The sequence below is a fragment of the Dipteris shenzhenensis genome, chromosome 9 (assembly GCF_047967505.1).
Source record: "Dipteris shenzhenensis isolate YYH24624 ecotype China chromosome 9, Dip_SZ_1.0, whole genome shotgun sequence".
NCBI lineage: Eukaryota > Viridiplantae > Streptophyta > Polypodiopsida > Gleicheniales > Dipteridaceae > Dipteris > Dipteris shenzhenensis.
This window is the reverse complement of record NC_141604.1, coordinates 34261969-34281541: the sequence shown is the minus strand read 5'-3', so window position 1 is coordinate 34281541 and position 19573 is coordinate 34261969. Positions and strand designations below refer to the sequence as shown.

The window sequence follows — 19573 nt, the reverse complement described above, 5'->3', positions numbered from 1 at the left end:
GAACCAACCCAAAACGACCTATAACCACTGCTAAACACAAGGCAGCATACCAACAAATGGTAAGAAATGCAGTAACCAAGATGATCAGTCATACACACCCAGCCATGTTTCTTCATTACTTTTGGAATCCTTAATGCCCTTGAATTGTTACTGGACAAAAGCAAACATACCAAAGAGCTATCGACCTTAATGCCCTGTCACTTGTACTGGACACAAGCCATTTTCATAGAGCCATCGGACTTGCCTCAGACAAGTGAACCAACCCAAAACGACCTATAACCACTGGTTAGCACAAGGCAGCAAAGCACAAATCGTAACAAACACAGTAGCAGAGATGATCAGTCATCACACCCAGCCTTTTTTGTTTTTTGGGGATTCTTAATGCCCTTAAATTGTTAATGTACAAAAAAACATACCAAAGAGCTATCAACCCTTAATGCCGACTTGCATCAAACAAGGGAACCAACCCAAAAAACCTAGAACCACTCTTTACACAAGCAATATACCAACAAATTGTAAGAAACGCGGTAACCAAGATGATCAGTCATCACACCCAGCCATATGTTTCTTCATTACTTTTGCTACAGCCAAAACTGGCCAGGAAGATGAGATGCAATTATCGCAACACACCTTGTACAAATAGCTATCCATTCAGACATCAAAGGTGGGTTCAGTAATACAGACCTTCCCTACTCGAAATGACCTAGACATGTGCTAATGCATTCATCATATCATCAAAGAGCATAAAAATTCCCATCATCTCAATTGCAAAGACTTCAAAAGCAAATCCTCCCATCAAAACAAGCCATTGTCTGCATGTCATGTACAAACTGTAAGACATCAGCAGAAGTCACCATGAATAGACGTCATATCTTTTCTTGCGCCTGTGTTCCTGTCTGCAAGACGTGTACAAAACCACTTATGGCTTCACAGTATAACCAGCGACTACTAATCAGACATTAGAACCACTACAAGGAGTGCCATTTGGAAGATAAGACCTGATGCGTAGAGGCACATAGGCCAAATAATCTCATATGCCTCAGCTGTACCCAAGGAAGCAATCCAAGAAAATGGACCCAAAAGGACCAAAGTCAACCCTCAAAATGATTACATACAATAATCTTGAGAAAATCTAAACATTAGTGCCCTAAGACACCCCAGCCCTAAAATATGATTCAGTAGTTCAAAATTTCTCAAAGACGACCTGCCTTTGCTCTATTATGATTTAAAATACCCCACTAAAGTACATTAAGTACCTAACATCGTTGAAAACCCTGAAATGCAAACTCTAAAACTAGAAATAGCACCAAATCTGCCTTAAAAATATGCCACTTCCGAACAGCATTCACAATCACCTACCTGACTTAGACACAGCCAACAGAAAATCCAGCCATCTTACACTCTTGAAAATCATCTCGTAATCAACGCAAACCTTAACGTTAATTGCCAAGCTCCTTAAAGTGCTTTGAAAATGTCCACTTTAAATGAATCCTTTGAGCCATTAAAGAGAACCACGTACATCCATGTCGATGGACACTGCTGTGGAGTGCATGATATCACCTAAGCAGAAGTTCTGATAATGTAACAAAAGAAGGCACTACTATCTCAAAAGCTGCAGCTTAAAAACCAATTCTCCATTTCAAAACAGCGCCACGCAATAGGAAAGCTTAAAGCCATGCTTGATCACAAAAAGTGTAGTGCCATAACTGGGTATTCTTATATCCCCGTTAGCTTTAAGATATACAACATACACTTATTATTAGAATATAGACTGCATTTTAGCTGTCTTTTTTGTTCGACTCTGTTACATGAATGGGTGTTATACATGTGCCCAACGCTAATAAAGCATTCTGAGCCGAAAGATTCATTCAAATTCTGATGAATCTAGGACAACCTCTACATCTAAATTACAAGATTCTCGGGCAAAATACCTCAACTTTGCCAATAACATTCATGAGAGAACGTCACTTTTCTTGAGGTTTCTCTGGCTCCTCTTCCGGCTTTTCTTCCTCCTTTTTCTCTTCCTCATCTTCGTCCTCCTCAGGGGGGTCGGTTGGTGGAGGTTGAGGAAGGGGAGTTTTCATAGGACTAAACTGAGGAAAAATATCAGGACGTCTGCCTGGACGAGGGCGTTCCCATTCCTGCAAAGAAATGAATACGTCAGACATTGCAATCAAGGCACCAGAGACCATGCGTTCACAAGACTAGCCGCCAAGGCTTTTTCAGTGAAAGCTGCAATGCGCGAGGCGCAGAGACGTTCAACTACGCCGCCCTGTTCAACCACCCTCAATCAACAACGCCACGACAGTTGTCGCCTCTTAAACACTAACTTGAAGGACAACTCAAATATCCTTTTGCCTCACCTCACTTTCCTTCTGCGAGCGCATAGGACTACAAAATAAATATGAGGCGGTAGCCTTGAAAGAAGTGTAGACAATAAAAAGAACCAACAAACAGCTCCTGGCGAGGGAACTTACGATGGGGAAGTCGAGAGGCGAACGTCGTGTCATCTTCTCTTCGTCAGGAGCCATGCAGCGAGGGGGACAAGAGCGGAAACGCCGTGAGGAGGAGATTTTTGCAGCAGGGAGGAAGGGAGGGCAGGAGAAGGAGTAGGAGGTAGAGCAGGAGTTGGAAGAGGAAGGGAGGAGGGAAAAAGGGGAAGGGGAAGGAGACATGGCAGCCATGAATCCTCGCTGTGTTGACTGCGGCTGCAAAATGAAGATGAAAATGAAAATGGAAATGAAAACGAAGATGAAGATGAAGATGAAGAGAAAAATGTCCCCTAAACCCTAATTCCCCCATGTGCCACCCTGGCAGCAGCACCCGCCACGTGGCCATCAGGAGGGGTTTGTCTTTTGGGTGACACTTCATTTCACAAGCCGACAACACACACACACACACACACAATGTGGTTTATTTGAATTGCCCCGCTAGGGCAAAGATTCACTTCCCCGCTACAAAGCAGACTTTCCCTAACATGTGTCCATCGTTTAGCTCTAGAGAACTTTCCAAAACAACGTGGCAGCTTGGTTTAGAAAGCATAGGCAGGCCATTGCAGTCGTTGACGATATAGCAGAAGAGTCCAGAAGTCGACCTTACTAAGTTTGCCATCGTGCTGAAAAATGTGAACCCACAAGTTCTTGGCAATATGTATCTCTCTCCCGTGGGTTGGATATCAATCAACCTATTCCATTGTCTAATTTTCAAATACATATATCGAGGCTATAGCAAGTAGAGGCCGTGGGCAGTGCTCTCAGCACCCTATGCCTCTTGTTAATATGTGCATGCACAAGTGTGTGCCCACACATAAATGCACACGTGTTTTTTGTGTACGAGTGTATGCGTACATGTTGCATAGATTGTGCTCCTACACGTGTGTGTCCATGTGTGTGTGTGTGTGTGAGCGTGCATGTGTGCACACACAAGCACATGCATGTGTGTCATTTAGGACCTAGAGAACTTCAACAATTAAGGTACGTTGTATTAGAAGACCTTGAAATAGACACACTACATAACGCACAACTAGACTTTAACCAAGAATAGATCCATATCTCCATAGACTTTGTGACCTATTCCACATTGAACTAAGCTACTAGCGCTCAATTAATCTCTACCTCCCTCCCAAACCCCCCTCTACATCACAATGCTCACCTCTCAATGCCCCTTGCCACTTCCTCCCCCGCACGGCTCCCCTCCGACTCGCCATCTCCCTCCACTCCCCTTCTCCACTCCTCTCTCCCTTGCTCCAACCTCCCCTCACCCCCACCCTCCCTCCCCTCTATATATTCTTGCAGCATCCAAGAACCTTCAGGATATGAACCTTCACAAATATCTACCACTGCTCTTCTGCAGCTTCTCGAATTTCTCCCACCACATTGTATTGCCCTCTCACCTTATGTCTCACCCATCTAGCCACAAATTTTAATACCTACTTTTCAATGTCATGGGCACCTATTCCTTAGTTCCAATGCACAATGAGAACGCCTAAACAAGTTGGCAAGTTCGTATTAGCAAACATATTACATCTTACCAATGCATAACTAAATCATTATACAGACCTTCCTACACTTAAAACACTGATATCACTCGTATCCAAGAGGTTAGAACATATCAACTACATCATGCATAGCTCACCTCAACACCTAACAGTGGGTGTAGTCCTATGCATGACCCCATGCTCTAATATTTACACACCAACTTGCATATGCATGTGTACCAAAATTGTGATATCACTCCAAGGATAATAAATAAACTCGACTACAATGAAGACTAACACTTAAGGGGTGTTGGGGAAGAGGGTGAGAAGAGGGATAGCCACCTACATAATAAGATGCAAGATACAAGATGTTAGTTGTCCTCATGTTTTACAAAGAGAATGTACATTATACACCATAACCCTTAGGGTTTACCTTGAACACATTCACACTAAAGCCCTCGAAAAAAGGTTTTCATGGAAAAACTAATCCCGCATGTTAAATATTGTAATTTTTGTTGGAAATGCGGATTTTATATATCACTTTCAACCCTCAAATGCTCCACATGGTTCTTTTTCCACACAAAAACATTGACCTAAAGAGCTCATGTCCTAGTGCAATTTACCTATATCTCAACACTCCCTCTTAAATTGCACTTTGTAAGATGATGGTGGAGCAAATCAATCTATCGTACATGAGATTTCTTCTCCACAAATATCTTTCTATATCTCCTCTTTTGTGAGTGTGGCAACAGTAAGCAAATGGCAACACTAGCATCTACAATGAGAGATGCAAAATTATGGCACGCCAGCTTTGGTCACATAAGACATGGGGGTTTTCAGCTTCTACAAAAGCATGATATGGTTTTGAATATGCCTACAGTGGAAACTCCTCCAAAAACATGTCTACAAAGGATGCATTTTGGGAATGCCTTTCCAAGGGGTGGATCTATTATAAGATGGAAATGAAACAAACTTGTATTCCAATATACAGCACTATTAGCCTCATGCGAGGACTTGGTTTTTCCCACAAAAATTTCCTGGACATCAAGACATGTTCCAGAAGCTCAACAGAAGCCTTACAAGAGTTTTTTTTTGTAAACCTAAAGCTCATACATAGTGATGTGTGTGGTCCTACAAGGACACCATCCATGGGCAAGTATCTATATTTTGTAACCTATATATATGACTTTTCTAGATTTATGGTCTATCCTATGAGGGAGAATTTTGAAGTATTCATTTTTTTCCACTAGTTTGTTGCCATGGTTAAAAGCTAGACATGTTGTGATTGCTAACTTTGAGACAAATAGAGGGGGGGTTTGGGGATCTATGTCAAATGCCTTTAACCAACCAGCTCAAAAAAATGGTGTTGCTTAGCAAAAGAATAGATCTTTGATGGAGATGACCAAGTGCATGATCAAGGGTAGAAGGCTACCTCATACTATTCTAGATGGAAGCCATTATGTGTGCTACACATGTTTTAAAGAGATGCCCAAACAAAGCCTTGAAAACCATCATACCCTGTTAGGCTTGGCATGATAGGAAACCCAAGATGTATGATCTGAAGGTGTTTGGCTACATATTATATGCACATCTGCCTCATCAAATGAGAGTAAGGTAGATGACAAGACCATGAAATGCATATTTGTTGGCAATATTAATGAAAGTAAGGGGCATCATCTTTATTTTCCACATACTCATAGGATTTTTGTCAATAGTGATGCGGTATTTGCTGAAAACTCAAATCAACCCATGAATGAGTTCCAAAAATAGCTTCTATAATTTCCCAGGTGGCTAAAATGGACTTTTTAAAATATCAATTTGTTGGCTTCTCATTCTAGTAGGACAAGGGATGGTTTAAGAAGTTCCAAAGGAGCACAATATGGTGACATGTCTTAGCTGAGTACAATTTGTGATGCAGATGAGCCTAAGAGCATTTAAAATGCTTAAGAGAGAGAGCATTGGATGAAAACCGTGTGGGCTAAATTGAATTCAATCCATAAGAACAACACATGGGATGTCGTGGAGTTACTCATAGACAAAAATGCTATTGTGACAAAGTGGGCATACAAAGCCTAAGAGAAAATATGATGGTACCATTGATAGGTATAAGGTAAGGCTAGTTGTCCAAGGCTACTCTTAGTAGAAGGGAATAGGTTTTGATGGATCCTTTGCCCTTACTTTTAGGATGACCACTATTAGGTGTGTTGTTTCATAGCTACTCATGTAATGGTTGGAAAGTACATTAATTGGACATAAAAACAACTTTTCTAAATGGGGATTTGTAGAAGAAAGTCTATATAAATCATGGGTTTTGTGATCTTGGACTAGAAGTAAAGTGAGTACGTTGTAAGACACTTTATGGGTTCAAACAAGCTCCATGGGCTTGGTAGGAGAAGATACACAATTATTTGAGCAAGGTAAGACACCATATGACCAACCACACCTACAAGGGAAATACATATGAGCAACCACACCTACAAGGGAAATACATATTCCCAAGAGTGAAGCCCATGAACACCACTCTAGAGAGTAGATACTTAGAGTTGTTTTTTGGATACTACCAAAAGTGTTCAAGTATGTTCACACAACATGCTGCAAGATTGCTATATGCACAAAACCCATGTTTGCACTATAAGTTGCATGCATGCCTTATGCTTGTCCCTACTTCTAGTCACTCTCTTGAGCTGAAGTTTGGGCTAGAAGACAATAAATATTCCATTAAATGACTTGATATTAAGGCCACCCCCTTACCATAAGCAAGTTTGAGCTGGATTTATAATATTGGAGAGGCCCACACCCTACCACATTTACATCTTTTGAATGCTTTTGGCTTAGGAAACAAGGTTGCTTCCTAAAATTCAAAAAGAAACTATAAGTTAGGTTCTTAAAATTCAGATATCTTTACCTCAAAACCCAAGATTTGCCATGACTCCCTAAAAAAATGAATGGAACCTCTAGCTACACTCATAGGTGAGATAAGGGAAATGCATTAAAGAACATAGATTTTACAATACAAACGGCATGCTCCCATGCAACAGAATCTATTACTTTGAGTCACTTTGTGAGGCTCTAGCCACATTACCATGTCCAAATCTAGGTTGTCTTTCACGTAGTCACCATGTCAGGGAATCGATTACTTTTAGTCACTTTATGAGACCTTGGCAACACTACCATAGGTTGGTTTTGAATTATGTACATGGGACCAGTCCGAACCTCATATTTGATGAGATCTGATACCAATACCAAAAGTTCCATCAAATGCCAAAGGCCTCCTTTAAACTATTGCTCCACCAAATTTTAATATATACATGCAGGTGCACTCAAAAGACCTTGATGTACACATTTATATGCTAAAACTTGAAAAATATATCTCAAAGTATGGACCTCCTTACTATATGAGTGAGTTGCTTCAAGTCAATTTTCTTGGTATTTAAACGTTATACTCCGACGTATTTCTATAGGATGGATGCATGCAAGGCCATCAAAATTGCAAAATATACTTGGATTATATTCAAATCACCCTCTAAAGTGGTACTTAGAGTCATTTTAAAAGAGCTCAACATATCCAAGCTTGCACTGTCATATTGCTACATAGAAGTAAAAAACGCCACGAAAAGTTAAGAGGGTAGCTCGTTCTCCTGAAAAGTTCATCCTTGCATGAAGGTATATAAATACCCTCTTTAGAAGGGAAGACCTTTACACATTGTGCCCATTGACATGGAGTGCTTAGAATATGAAGCCCACCCACTCCATGGCCAACTAAAAGAATTTCCCATGGCGATTGAACTCATGCCGACTGAACCAAACACTCTGTTTCGGATGTTGCATTAGTCAAACATTGGCAACATTAAATAGCAGCTTGCAACATAAAAATCGACCGTCAGGTCGTGAACCACCACATGGCAGTTCTCTGTTCATTTTTCTGCTCAAGATGTGTGACGACTAGGAATTTCTTTCCTATCAAGAGAGGTTTAAGGAGCAGCAGAGCAATTGAATAGACACCTAGTTTTTGTCAAATTTTTCAAAAAATAGAAATATTTTCCTTTAAATATGGGACTATGTAGTGCAAAATCGGCTCTACCGCACCGGTTTCACCGGTTTCCTCCCTCCTTAGGGGGTAATGATATGTTGGAAACTTTGGAACTTGGGAAAAAAAAATATTTCCCACTATTTTTAGGCTGTTTTGTTCTATAATCAGAGAGGTGAGGTTTGGCTAGAGCATAGAAGCTAAACTTTTAGTACATTCATGCATTGGATTATGTCCTTCCTTACGGTTTGGCTTCTTCACTTCCCACTACCATGACCAAAACGAAACCTTGGAGCATATATGTTCTTCCGTGAATTGACAAAAAGCAACCAAGAAGATATAAACGGAACAAGAATGGAAACAACCAGAAAAAGCAAAAGAGGAGAGGCATACTGATGAACTAATGCGTGATCAAAGAGGTGTTGTTGATTTGGCATTATAGACCGCTGCTACTACCATCATAATTCCCATTATCACACAGGAAGTAATTAGTGGTGTTGAAGGTGCAACTTAATTCATTTAGCGAGGATTGTCAAGGCAATTAATTGAGTGTAAGCATGAATTGATTCTGCCCTATCATGCTCTCTGGCAATGAGCATCGTAGAGTAGTGAAACATTTGAAGATTTGTATAAAGTCTCTAGCAAAATTAAGCGTTGATTATTATTTGATGTGCTTCTGCAAATATGTAAATTTGAAGGAAAGGCAGGTTCAGGTGAAGGATCGACATCAAAGAGTTGTGGGTTGACTATGGTCTGATGTGGTTAGCGATAGAGCTGGGTTTCAATTGATTGGAGAACTCGATTAGGGGATTGACATACGTTGAACGGTGGGCTCAGGATTGAGAATGTGGAATTGGAGTGTAGTGCTGAGGCAGTTGGGTGAACCAACACAATACATAAGCGAAGGATTCAAAAATTGGTTTGGGTGTAGCACGTACAGATAGGTTGCTATGAACAACTGCAGAACATTTTGTAATTGTGCTTTAGGAATTGTCCTATGTCAAGCTTGAAATAAGCAATGAAGAGTAACAAAGTAGTTCATGGAGAACGTTCGAAGGGGCCAGGTAAGACACCTCGAATTTGTGCGCTGGAGCTCTTTCTTCATCTGCTCATTCTCCAGCGTTAGTGCCTCTATTGAGGATGATGTTTTGGGTGCATCAAAATTCATCCATGGTAGAATATTGCTGCCCATATTGAGGCGCCTCATGGTGGAGGAAGTGATGTTGATTCCTTCATTTGGATCCTCATCAATGGTGTTCATAGCCCCCTTTTTGCCTTGATCGAAACCTAGATTCTTCATCGAACTAGGTCCTACTACTTAAGAAGCTGATTATTTCTTGTAGGGCCTCGCCCTCTTGCTTGGAGACTGATTCCCAACATTGTAAATGCAGCTCCGACTACGGGTAGAGAACCTGCGAGCATATTGACTAGCTTAAAAAACGATGTAGGATCACCTTTTCGACAAAAGCATTTAGATGGTACTGGCTTGGATGATTTTCCTGTGCTTGCCTATGATGCCATCTATGCTAATAAAAAATCTATTGAGAAAAAATCTTAGAGAAAATCTTTACATCACAGGACACAACCTCAGAGAAGCATTGGCTACTCTTTTCTCAAGATTGTTGCTATTTGAAAACAAACATATATTGGTCAGTCTTGGTGGAATTTTCACATTTGGCCAACCAAACGTTTTTTGTCGAGAGACAATATGTCCCGAATATGGGAAGGATGTCCTTGGTTGGGTGTAGGGAGGTACACAAACCATGGCAGCACGGAAGACAATGCCAAGCAAGAAGGAGAGCAGAGCAGGGGCAATGGAGGAAACATCTAGAGTTTCTCATGGAAGCTCCTCCATCATGCAGATCTTCATCAAAACTTTGACCAAGAAGACCATCACACTAGAGGTTGAGTCCTCAGACACCATCGACAATGTGAAGACAAAGATTCAAGCAAAGGAGGGAATTACTCCAGACTAGCAAATGAATAACTTTTGCCGTTAAGCAGCTTGAAGATGGCTACAGCCTAAGGGATTACAACATATAAAAAGAGTCTACTTTCCATTTAGTACTCTGGTTGCATGGTGGTGCTAAGATTTAACTTACATGAAGCCAAAGAAGATTAAGCACAACAAAGAAAAAAGTTAAACTTGCAGTGCTGCAATTTTACAAGGTGGATGATTCTGGAAAGATTCATAGTCTTCATGAGGAATGCGGAGCGGGCACTTTCATGGCAAACCACTTCATTATTGTGAAAAGTGTAGCTTGACTTACGTGTATTAGAAAGCTGGTGGTGAGTATGGAATGTTGTAGCCAACAATAAATTGGCCCCAAAAAGGGTTCCTTCTAGTAGCAAGCTCTTTTTTTTAGTTTAATAGCAAACGTATCCTCCAAGTTTTGGCTTTGAATCCAATGATCCACCTACTAATTTATATCTGAAGTATTGATAAAGGCTAGGTTTTGCAAGTCCTCTGCCAAATGTGGATTTTAGCACCCTTATGTGCATTGCTCGTTTTCTATTTGTGGGTACAGGTTAACATGGGAGTCATTAGAAAGATGGGGGCTTTACGACCAATATGCAGAAATACGATTATAGCTATTGACATCTAGGTAATATGCCAGTATCTTATCTATTTGCGAGACTTATTCTTGGCATTTATATTCTTAGCGCTTATATTCTCGATGCCCAAGGAAGGGCCCGTCCCCTCGGATTATAACTCTTTGGGGAAGGAGGCGTGCCACCTTCCGCCGGCCCACACCATGTGTGGTTATAATAATTATATACTATATATTATCATACAAATATTTTCAATTGCTTGTCCATTCAAAATTGCTTGTTTTTTATATGAACTCTTACAACATTCCTCTCTTTTGATGCATGTTCTCGATGCGAGTGAGGAAAGAAAGCCAAGCTGGATGCAAGATTGAAAGATGTCAACACCTTGATGTAGTCCATGTGATAACATTATATAGACTACAATGAGGATCAGCTATGAGCTCTTGTAAGCATCATCTTATTCATGTATTTGTTGGACTTTTAACAAACCCTGTGTTGTGTCTCATGCCCACCATTTTACTCATTCACATTTTTCCTTAAAATTTTGATAAAATACTAGGATTTAGGTTCAATTCAAGTTAGTAGTTACGTGCTTCACGATGGAAAGGCTGCCTGGCACATACCTTGTTACCAAAATTCCCCAAAACAAGTTGAATTACATTCATGGGGCTTGCCAAAGTTGGTGCAAGTATGAGTTTGAATGCTTCAAAGAGAAGTGTACGTTAGCAAATGGTCAGACCAATATGTGTACAGTGTTCCAACAATGCAGTTTTGAAGGGATGTGTTTGTCCAAATATGATCCAATGTGGACCTATGTATTGTCGTTGGGTCATATATTAGTTGTTGCATGTTTTGATGCTCCATTACGTTTAGTAGTTTTTGCGTATTTGTTGATTTTATTCTATAGTCTATGTTAAAGTCTCCGACAATGTATGTGCGAGGATTAGAGTTCAAGTATATGAAAACGTTCTCTAGTAAGTTTGTAAGTGTGTTTGTATTTGCTTTTAGTGACTTATAAATAAATATTTACTATAGCTATTGTTTCGAAGAGAAGAAATTGGAAAACTGTACACAAACATTCGATGCCGCCTTGGAAGTAGAATTGATTGTCCATGGGGTCTATGTCACTCTTGTAGTAAGTTGAGATTCCAAGACCTATTTTCCCCATTATTTGTTTGAAGTTAGGAATGTTACTATTGTCATGGTCTTGCCCATGTATTTCTTGCAAACATAGAACTTTTGACGCAATCAAATTTGTATTTGAAAGTATGTCTTCTTTGTGTCTTTAGAATGTTCTTGTGTTCAAGGATACTAGAAACTGATGTTGTGCATTGTGTTGAGAGAAAGGTTTTAAGCAGTCGAAGTTCCAAGTGGAAGTTGACTTCAGCCTTTCCATATCTTGTAGAACCGTTCTTTCAACCTTTATGTATTTCATTTTTAATGGTTGGGTCATGTAGAGATTGGTTGGGTCTCGAATACGTGACAAGGCTGTGTAAGCAAGACAATGTGATTTAGTGCTAGTTGGGTCGAATCCCAAGGAATCCATAGAAAGGCCTTGGAAATGATGAATTGTTCGTGCAGCAACAGGTTGCAAAGGGAATTGATGTTGGCACACAATGTTTAGTTGATTTTTCCCTATTTGGAACTCGCGAGTGACTTGGAAGATTCATGTCCATGATCTATCGGTTGCATTTGAGTACTCTGGTTTTGGCGCCGATTTGTAAGTTTTTGAATCGCCCACACGATGTATGGTTTTTGGTTTGTGTTTGAGTCCATGAAGGTTGCGTTTGCACCATTCACCTAGCCATTGGAAATTCGGAGGTTTCCTGAACAAAGTTCAACTATTGCAAATTTTAATCATAGTTCAGCATGAAGTTGGATTGTCGTGTTGCATGTTTTATGCTTAATGTGAGTGGCCTTAAGAAAGTGTAGTGACCTTGTCAGAGGAGATCCATGCATCCTTCATTGGGATTCGTTGCCATAAATCTTCACAAAGAAGGAAAACATGCTTAATGTGAGTGGCCTTAAGAAAGTGTAGTGTCCTTGTCAGAGGAGATCCATGCATCCTTCATTGGGATTCGTTGCCATAAATCTTCACAAAGAAGGAAAACATGCTTAATGTGAGTGGCCTTAAGAAAGTGTAGTGACCTTGTCAGAGGAGATCCATGCATCCTTCATTGGGATTCCTTGCCATAAATCTTCACAAAGAAGGACGTCCACACCATTGAAAGGCCGCAAGTGATTATGCTTTATTTCACGCATACGCATGTTAGTAGCAATGGAAGTGTTTTTCCCAATGAGGGAAACCTCATAAAAAACTATCAAGTCCAAGTTTTTGTAAAGTGTTGAAAGTGTTCGTAGAGTTTCAGCTGAGAGGCATTTGTACGCAGCAGTCATGAGTGGCAATTGAAGCGCAGAGTGTACATATTGTTGTGCCACCGACATTGAATGCAGCTTTTGTAGTATACGCTAGTATGAGAATCCTTGGGAGGCTTGAGTCTGAGGTTTCATTGTGGCTAGTAGTGTCTAAGAAACGCTCGGATTCCATCAGCTTGACGACTATGCAAATGCAAAGCGTCAAAACATGCACGCTAAAACAGGACAGACAGCATGTGCATGTTCATTAACGTACCATCGAAGACTGTCTCGTCTACCTCTGCGTCCACTTTTTCTCCCTTTCCATACTATTTTTCCAATTCTGTTGTAACGATGGTAGATAGTGAGAAGAGCAAGTATGACGGCGAATTGAACACGCTTCTAAACTAATAACATACGCTGGAGCGTAACAAAAGCAGAGCCAACGGTTTGTATCCCCATGCAAAGCGGCCATTTATCAAAATCGCTTTCGGAAGCTTAAGAAACCTTGCAACAAAGGGCCTTTCGTTATATGCAAAAAAATTGTACGCAGAAAACGATGGTACACACAAGCGAAGAGCACAAATCATGACGAATTTCACAAGAAGCAGAAGTAGAAAGTAAAGTTGAAGTGGAAGTAGTAAGCTAGCACACCTCTGCCAAACGTATTGGTCTCCATATCCATGGCCTCTGGTGTAGAATCGATATCTGCCATCGCAAAGGAGGAAGCAAATGTGCAGGCCAAACAAAACACGCAGGTTACCAACGAACAACCTCATTTTATAGGAATTCCAGAGCCATCCATGCTGTGCCTCACGACGATAAACGATCAAATCTATGCGCCGAATGCATGAACAGCTCAACCATGCAATTCTCTCCTGTGCGCCGTCACTCACGAATAGCCGCCACTATTGAATACCCTAGGAATTCCTTCAATATCACTCACTCGCATCATCCACTCAGACAAAAGAACACAAAATTCATCAATAAATTCTTTAATCAAATGAACGAAGGGCCCCGTTCCATTGGTGTGAGGCACCAATAACCTATTTACAAGTCATAGGGCAATATAATAATAATAAAAACAAGATGAATTTCATTCAGCCCTAGATGGTGAGTGTAAAAGGGGGTGAATAGCAACTTTGAGAGAGAGAGAGTGAGAAGGAGTGGAAAAGGGGGCGAATTGAAAGTTGAGAGAGAGAGAGAGAGAGAGGGGGGGGGGGGGGGGAAGAAAAAAGTGGAGGATTTCTAGGAAGAAGAGAAAAAGGTGGAGAATTTCATGGGTACTCACATGCTCCTCCAATCAATGAATGCAAAAAAGAAACAAGGTGAATTTCATTCAAGTGGCCTACGGTCAGAAATCTTATTTTAACTTTCCCGCCCAAACTTGATTAATGAAGTTTTTGTAAGATTAATTGTACGAGATCGAGGTGTACACGAGAGAATGGTCAAACCAGTAGACGTAATTTGTTCCCGCATTATGATTGAAATCTATTTTTCTTGTCCATATGTGATCTATTAAGGATGTGTATATTGTTGTGGGTGTATGTATGATTTGTTGTAGATTGTTTTTGTCCATGAAGCATGAGGATGTGGATGTTGTCACTTCATGATTGTTCATGTTGATGTTGAAGTCTTCAACATGTATGTTTGCATTTGCGTTGGTATTTGGGATAGCATTTTTGTAATTGATGACATTAGCATAGTTGTTTTTGCTTGTGGGTGTTTGTATATGTTGATTATAGCAATTGAGTCTTGTTTGTTGATTTCATGGATTGTCAGTAGCGACTCTATTCCATTTTCACATTGTTCTTAAGTGTGTAGCAATTTTATTTTCTCGTCGTAGTATGTTGCAATTCCATTTTTCCCACCAGGGCATGCAAGTTTGAGTACTGGTAGTTGTAGATTTTGTGTCTTTGTTTCCTGAGTCTCTTGTAGCAGAGGAATGTTGCTACTAGTATGCTTTTACAATACATGATGTCTTCTTCGAGGTGCACAAACGTTCTAGTGTGTTTAGGGATTGTATGTTCAAGCATTTGTTTTTGGGATTGGAAAAGTCCAATTGTTTTGTCTTCCATGCGACCTTTGTTCTCAGCCTTTCTATTTCCTGAAGGACATTAAAGTCGACCTTTCCCTGATTCTTTTCTATTTTGTTTAGCAAGTGCAGATTGGATGGGTCTCTAATTTTGGAAAGTGTTGTGTATACCAGGTTGTGGGATTTTATTTATGATGGGTCGAACACGATAGACAGCCCTTGAGCTTGATGTATTGTTCTTGCTACTGCTGGTTGTATTGGGAATTAGGTCCTTGCAATAGTGTTGAGGCTATTCTTACCAACTTGGAATTCCCTTGTCACGGGCAGGATAGGAGTCCAGGTTTCTGGTTTGTCCTTTGTGTGTAGGGAGTTGTTATGTGTGCGCGTGTTCTTTCCAATCATTTTGTCAACAAAATCAATCCAGAGTACGCTGTTGCACTTGTTAGTGCTTGCTATAGTGAATGTTCCATCAGCTCCATTTACCAAGGCATCCTTGGTGTCCAAGTTTCTTGAGCATATTTCAACGAGCATGCCTTCTTTCAGGTTTGGCTTGACATGTAGTCCAGTCATTGTTTTGGGGTCATTTGGTAGTTTAATTGATTTACTGCATGTTTTGTGCCTCGTGCCCTTTCCCTTTATTGTATGTGCCAATGTTTGGAAGACGTCATGATTGTGCTTATCCTTTACAGGATTTGTGTAGAAGAGATGTAACAATGTGTGTTTTTATGCTGGTTGTCTTTGGTAGTTCTTATTAAGGTATGCAATGTCCTCGTCTGTATACCAATGCGGATTTGATTCAATATTTCGAGGAATTGTGAGTTTTTTAACGCATGGGTTTTTTTAGCTCGTAGTATTGGACATTGTCTCGCCAGATAGAGGGTAGCATTGATGTAGATATGGGTTTCCCCGAGAAAATCCATGCGTCTTTTGTTGGGCTTGCTCGGCATAAGTCTTCGCATAATAGTACATTAACTCCTCCGAAGGGCTCAATGGGATTATGTTTTATCTCACGCATATGGATGTTTGCTGCGATGACATGTTCTGGCCAATCAGGGAAGCTTCGTCAAACACAATAAGCTCTGCATTTTTATATAGTCCTGATAGCTACTGAGGCTTGTCTGATGATAAGCTTGTGTAATTCGAAGTCAACAGAGCCAAGTGTAGTGCGGAGTGGATGGTTGCACCGCCTATGATGAATGCTACTCTACCAATGTATGCCATGAGAAGGACCCTAGGAAGGTCAATGTCTGATGAATGCTGCTCTACTAGCGTATGCCATGAGAAGGACCCTAGGAAGGTCAACGTCTCTAATGTTTTCTTGTGATTATAATATTTGAGAAGTGCTTGCATAATAAGTAGCGCAGTGAAAGTTTTGCATGTCCCCGCATTGCCAGTTAGAAATAACATGAAGTGTGATTCGGGGTTTGTGCGCTTTTTTAACATCAAGTCTTCCAGCAGCAAGAGTCTTTGCTCTTGTGTAAGTTGTCAGACTTTGTAGTGAAACTCATTGTTTGGCATTGTTCTATACACAAAGTTGTTGTTCGAACTAGTTTGTTTCTTCTTTAGTGAGAGGTCTACTTCCATTGTAAGGTCAAACCCTTTGTGTACTTGTGGCTGTTCGGAGTCGCTTGAGGATGTGGCATTTATTGCAGTGTTTATGTTGAATATTGTAACATCTAATTTGAGAACTGTAACCTCAAAATGAGAACTCTAGGGGAGATTCCCTTCTTTTCATGTGAATTTTAGATATTTTTAAAAATGATGGCCATTTTGCAGAATGAGCCTTTTGACAAAAGACATAAAAACCATCTTTTTTTGAAAAAATTTCGACAACGGTATTTCAAAAAACAGGCATGAAAACCTTTACTTAGAATACAAAATCCACATAAAATACAATAATGTCTCAAATCCATTACAATATGGACCTATGCATCTAATGCAAATAAAAGGGCCATGGCATGACATATTTCAAAAGTCTAGCATGCTAGAAATTACATTAGTTCACAAATATACATGCCATTGATTCTACAAAGAATAGTATTCATCCTCAGATCCTATACCTTTCAAATGCACTAGAGCTAAAGCTTTGTGGGGTAAAAGTTATAAGAGCCTTTCTCCTCCAAACTATCCACTGGAACATTCTCTGAGTCAACCTAGCCAAGTTGAGATGCCACCCTCTTTCTTGCATGCTGTCTCTTGGCTTTAACTTGTGCATTGCATCCAATCAATGTCTTTGGAATCTTTTGGGATAATGTTATGTATTGTGTCACCTTTGGCAATTTCCCTGCTTGTCTCAATTGAAATGCATATACCAAAATACATAACCCAATTGCTCAGTCAATGATATCATCTACCAAGCTCTACCTTGCTTGCTTTATGCAACCAAGCTATATGCTTGGTTAATGATATCATTGACCGAGTGAGCCAAAACCTTTGAAAGCTCTAAATTATTTGGGAAAAAATTTAAACCTTTTGTAGATACATATTTTGGTACTTTTGACATCACATATGAGCTTGGAAGGCCCCAAAACCCTAAAAGCAACTGCAAACATGGGTACCTTCTAATGATTTTTTGAAAAAGCCCAAAGGGAAAAGTATGCGCCCACGTGCTAGGTCAACGATATCATCGACTTGGCATGCGTTTGGTCGATGATATCATCGATCAAGAACATTCTTGGTCGATGATATCATCGACCAAACGCATGCCAAGTCGATGATATCGTTGACCTAGCACGTGGGATGTTCTTGATCGATGATATCATCGACCAAACGCATGCCAAGTCGATGATATCGTTGACCTAGCACGTGGGCGCATACTTTTCCCTTTGGGCTTTTTCAAAAAATCATTAGAAGGTACCCATGTTTGCAGTTGCTTTTAGGGTTTTGGGGCCTTCCAAGCTCATATGTGATATCATCGACCGAGAGCCGGGTGCATGCTTTCCCATCTGTGATTTTCAAAAAATTGTCAGATGGTATCCATGTTTGTAGTCATTTTTAGGATTTTGAGGCCTTCCGAGATCATTTAAAATGTCAAAGGTACCAAAATATGAATCTACAAAAAAAGTACTTTTTTTTCTCAAATAATTTAAAGGTTTTGGCTCACTCGAATAAAAGTTTTCCATTCTTTCTTTATGTGATTTAAAATGTGGGTGAAAAGTCTTGTTTGGACAATAATGAGTAGAACGTGCTATAAGGTACAATAAGTTAAGATAATAAAAGATATTTTTTGATAAAAATACAAAGGGCACGGGAAGGAAAAATCTTTAAGACTTTGAGAATATAGAAAATCGAAAGATATTTTACAATATAGTGGAGGCCCTTTTTAATTTATAGGCATGATGTTTGAAAAATGTATGAATTCTGTAAGTTTTTAGTTTTTGACTACGCAAAATATAGCTTTTTTTTTTTAAGTTATAATTTTAATGAACTTTTGAGGGAATCTTAAAATGGGTACCAATGTTACGTACCTGAAATAGATGTTACACTGTTGTTGTTGGTAATTCCTTGGATAGTATTCTATTGAACTCTTGTTTGTTATGCTCTATTATTTCCTTGTTTTCCTTGTACTTATCGTGCGATGTCAGGATCTCATTGTCAAGTTCATGTTCGTTTCCAATGAATGGTAAGTATAGGAGGCATAGCTCTCGAAAGTAGTTTTCTGGCTCCTTCATCACATTGTAATTGTTAAAACGGATTATCTTCAGCTGCTTTCTTTTGTGCAATCCCTTCTTTTGATTAACGTATGTTGCTATGAATTCTACCAAGCATAAGTGTTGCATACTAGTGTTGCGCTTGCAATATTTTCTTATTTGATCTTCGAAGAAAACATCTGTATTATTTGGATCCAATGCCTCTAGATGGTGGCACCTTTTCAAAAGAAGTGTACGGTCTTGCGGGGTGCTTGTGTTAATATAAATGAAATTCCTGGCGCTAGTTGTGAGGGGTAGTGATAGGGCTATATAAATAGCTTGTTGTGCGCTTATGTGTTGCGTGTTAAGTATAGCGTTGCCTACCTTTCATATCTGTTGGGAAGCTGGAGCTTCTGTACACATGGATGATGTCATTGCTTCTCTTATTGCTTTCGTCCGTCGCTTTGTCTGCTTTGGTCATGTACAATGTGCAGTAAGTAGCTGCACCGTGCGAGTTCAGGACGAGAAATGTATGTCTATGTTTGCATCCCATAGCCTAGACATTGTCGGATTGAAATTATTTGTGTACATATCTTTTGGCTTTTGTTTCAGCATTATCATTAGATGTGCAACAGTTGCTTGCATGCATTCAATGTATTCCTCATTCGTTAGTGCTATCTTTTCCAGTAAGCCGTTGAAGTCTGCAGTCATAGTAGAATGGTATGCGAAGACCTTTTCAATGTTCTTTACATTCTTCTTGATGTTTGCTATTATTAGCGTAGGCTCCAATGGGTATATGATTGTTGTTGCTTGTATAAGCAACCGAGGGAATCCGAATCTACATGTTTTCCCTCGTCTCCTACAAGTTTTCTTGTGGTTATGCATTTGGAGTCCCAAGAATTGTTTGATCTCGCTTTAGTATCCTCTTCATCGCTTGGAACCTGTTGACATAATACCTAACTGTAGTAATCGGATCAAATCTTATGAGATCTCTTATC

General features: G+C 39.9%; 1 protein-coding gene and 1 non-coding gene across 2 annotated transcripts; both read right to left on the bottom strand.

Annotated features, from left to right (window-relative positions):
- Window positions 1-511: 511 nt before the first annotated feature.
- LOC147898557 (small nucleolar RNA snoR109) lies at window positions 512-590 on the bottom strand. Its single transcript, XR_015541622.1, has one exon. It is a non-coding gene; the product is annotated as a small nucleolar RNA snoR109 (small nucleolar RNA).
- A 1137-nt stretch (window positions 591-1727) lies between these two features.
- Window positions 1728-2740, bottom strand: LOC147898556 (uncharacterized). The gene is made up of 2 exons (XM_087379543.1): window positions 2478-2740; window positions 1728-2141 (listed from the first exon to the last, which is right to left on the bottom strand). Exons 1-2 carry the CDS (start codon window positions 2682-2684, stop codon window positions 1965-1967), a joined length of 384 nt encoding a protein of 127 aa, XP_087235669.1. The 5' UTR covers window positions 2685-2740; the 3' UTR covers window positions 1728-1964.
- Between the last annotated feature and the right edge of the window lie 16833 nt (window positions 2741-19573).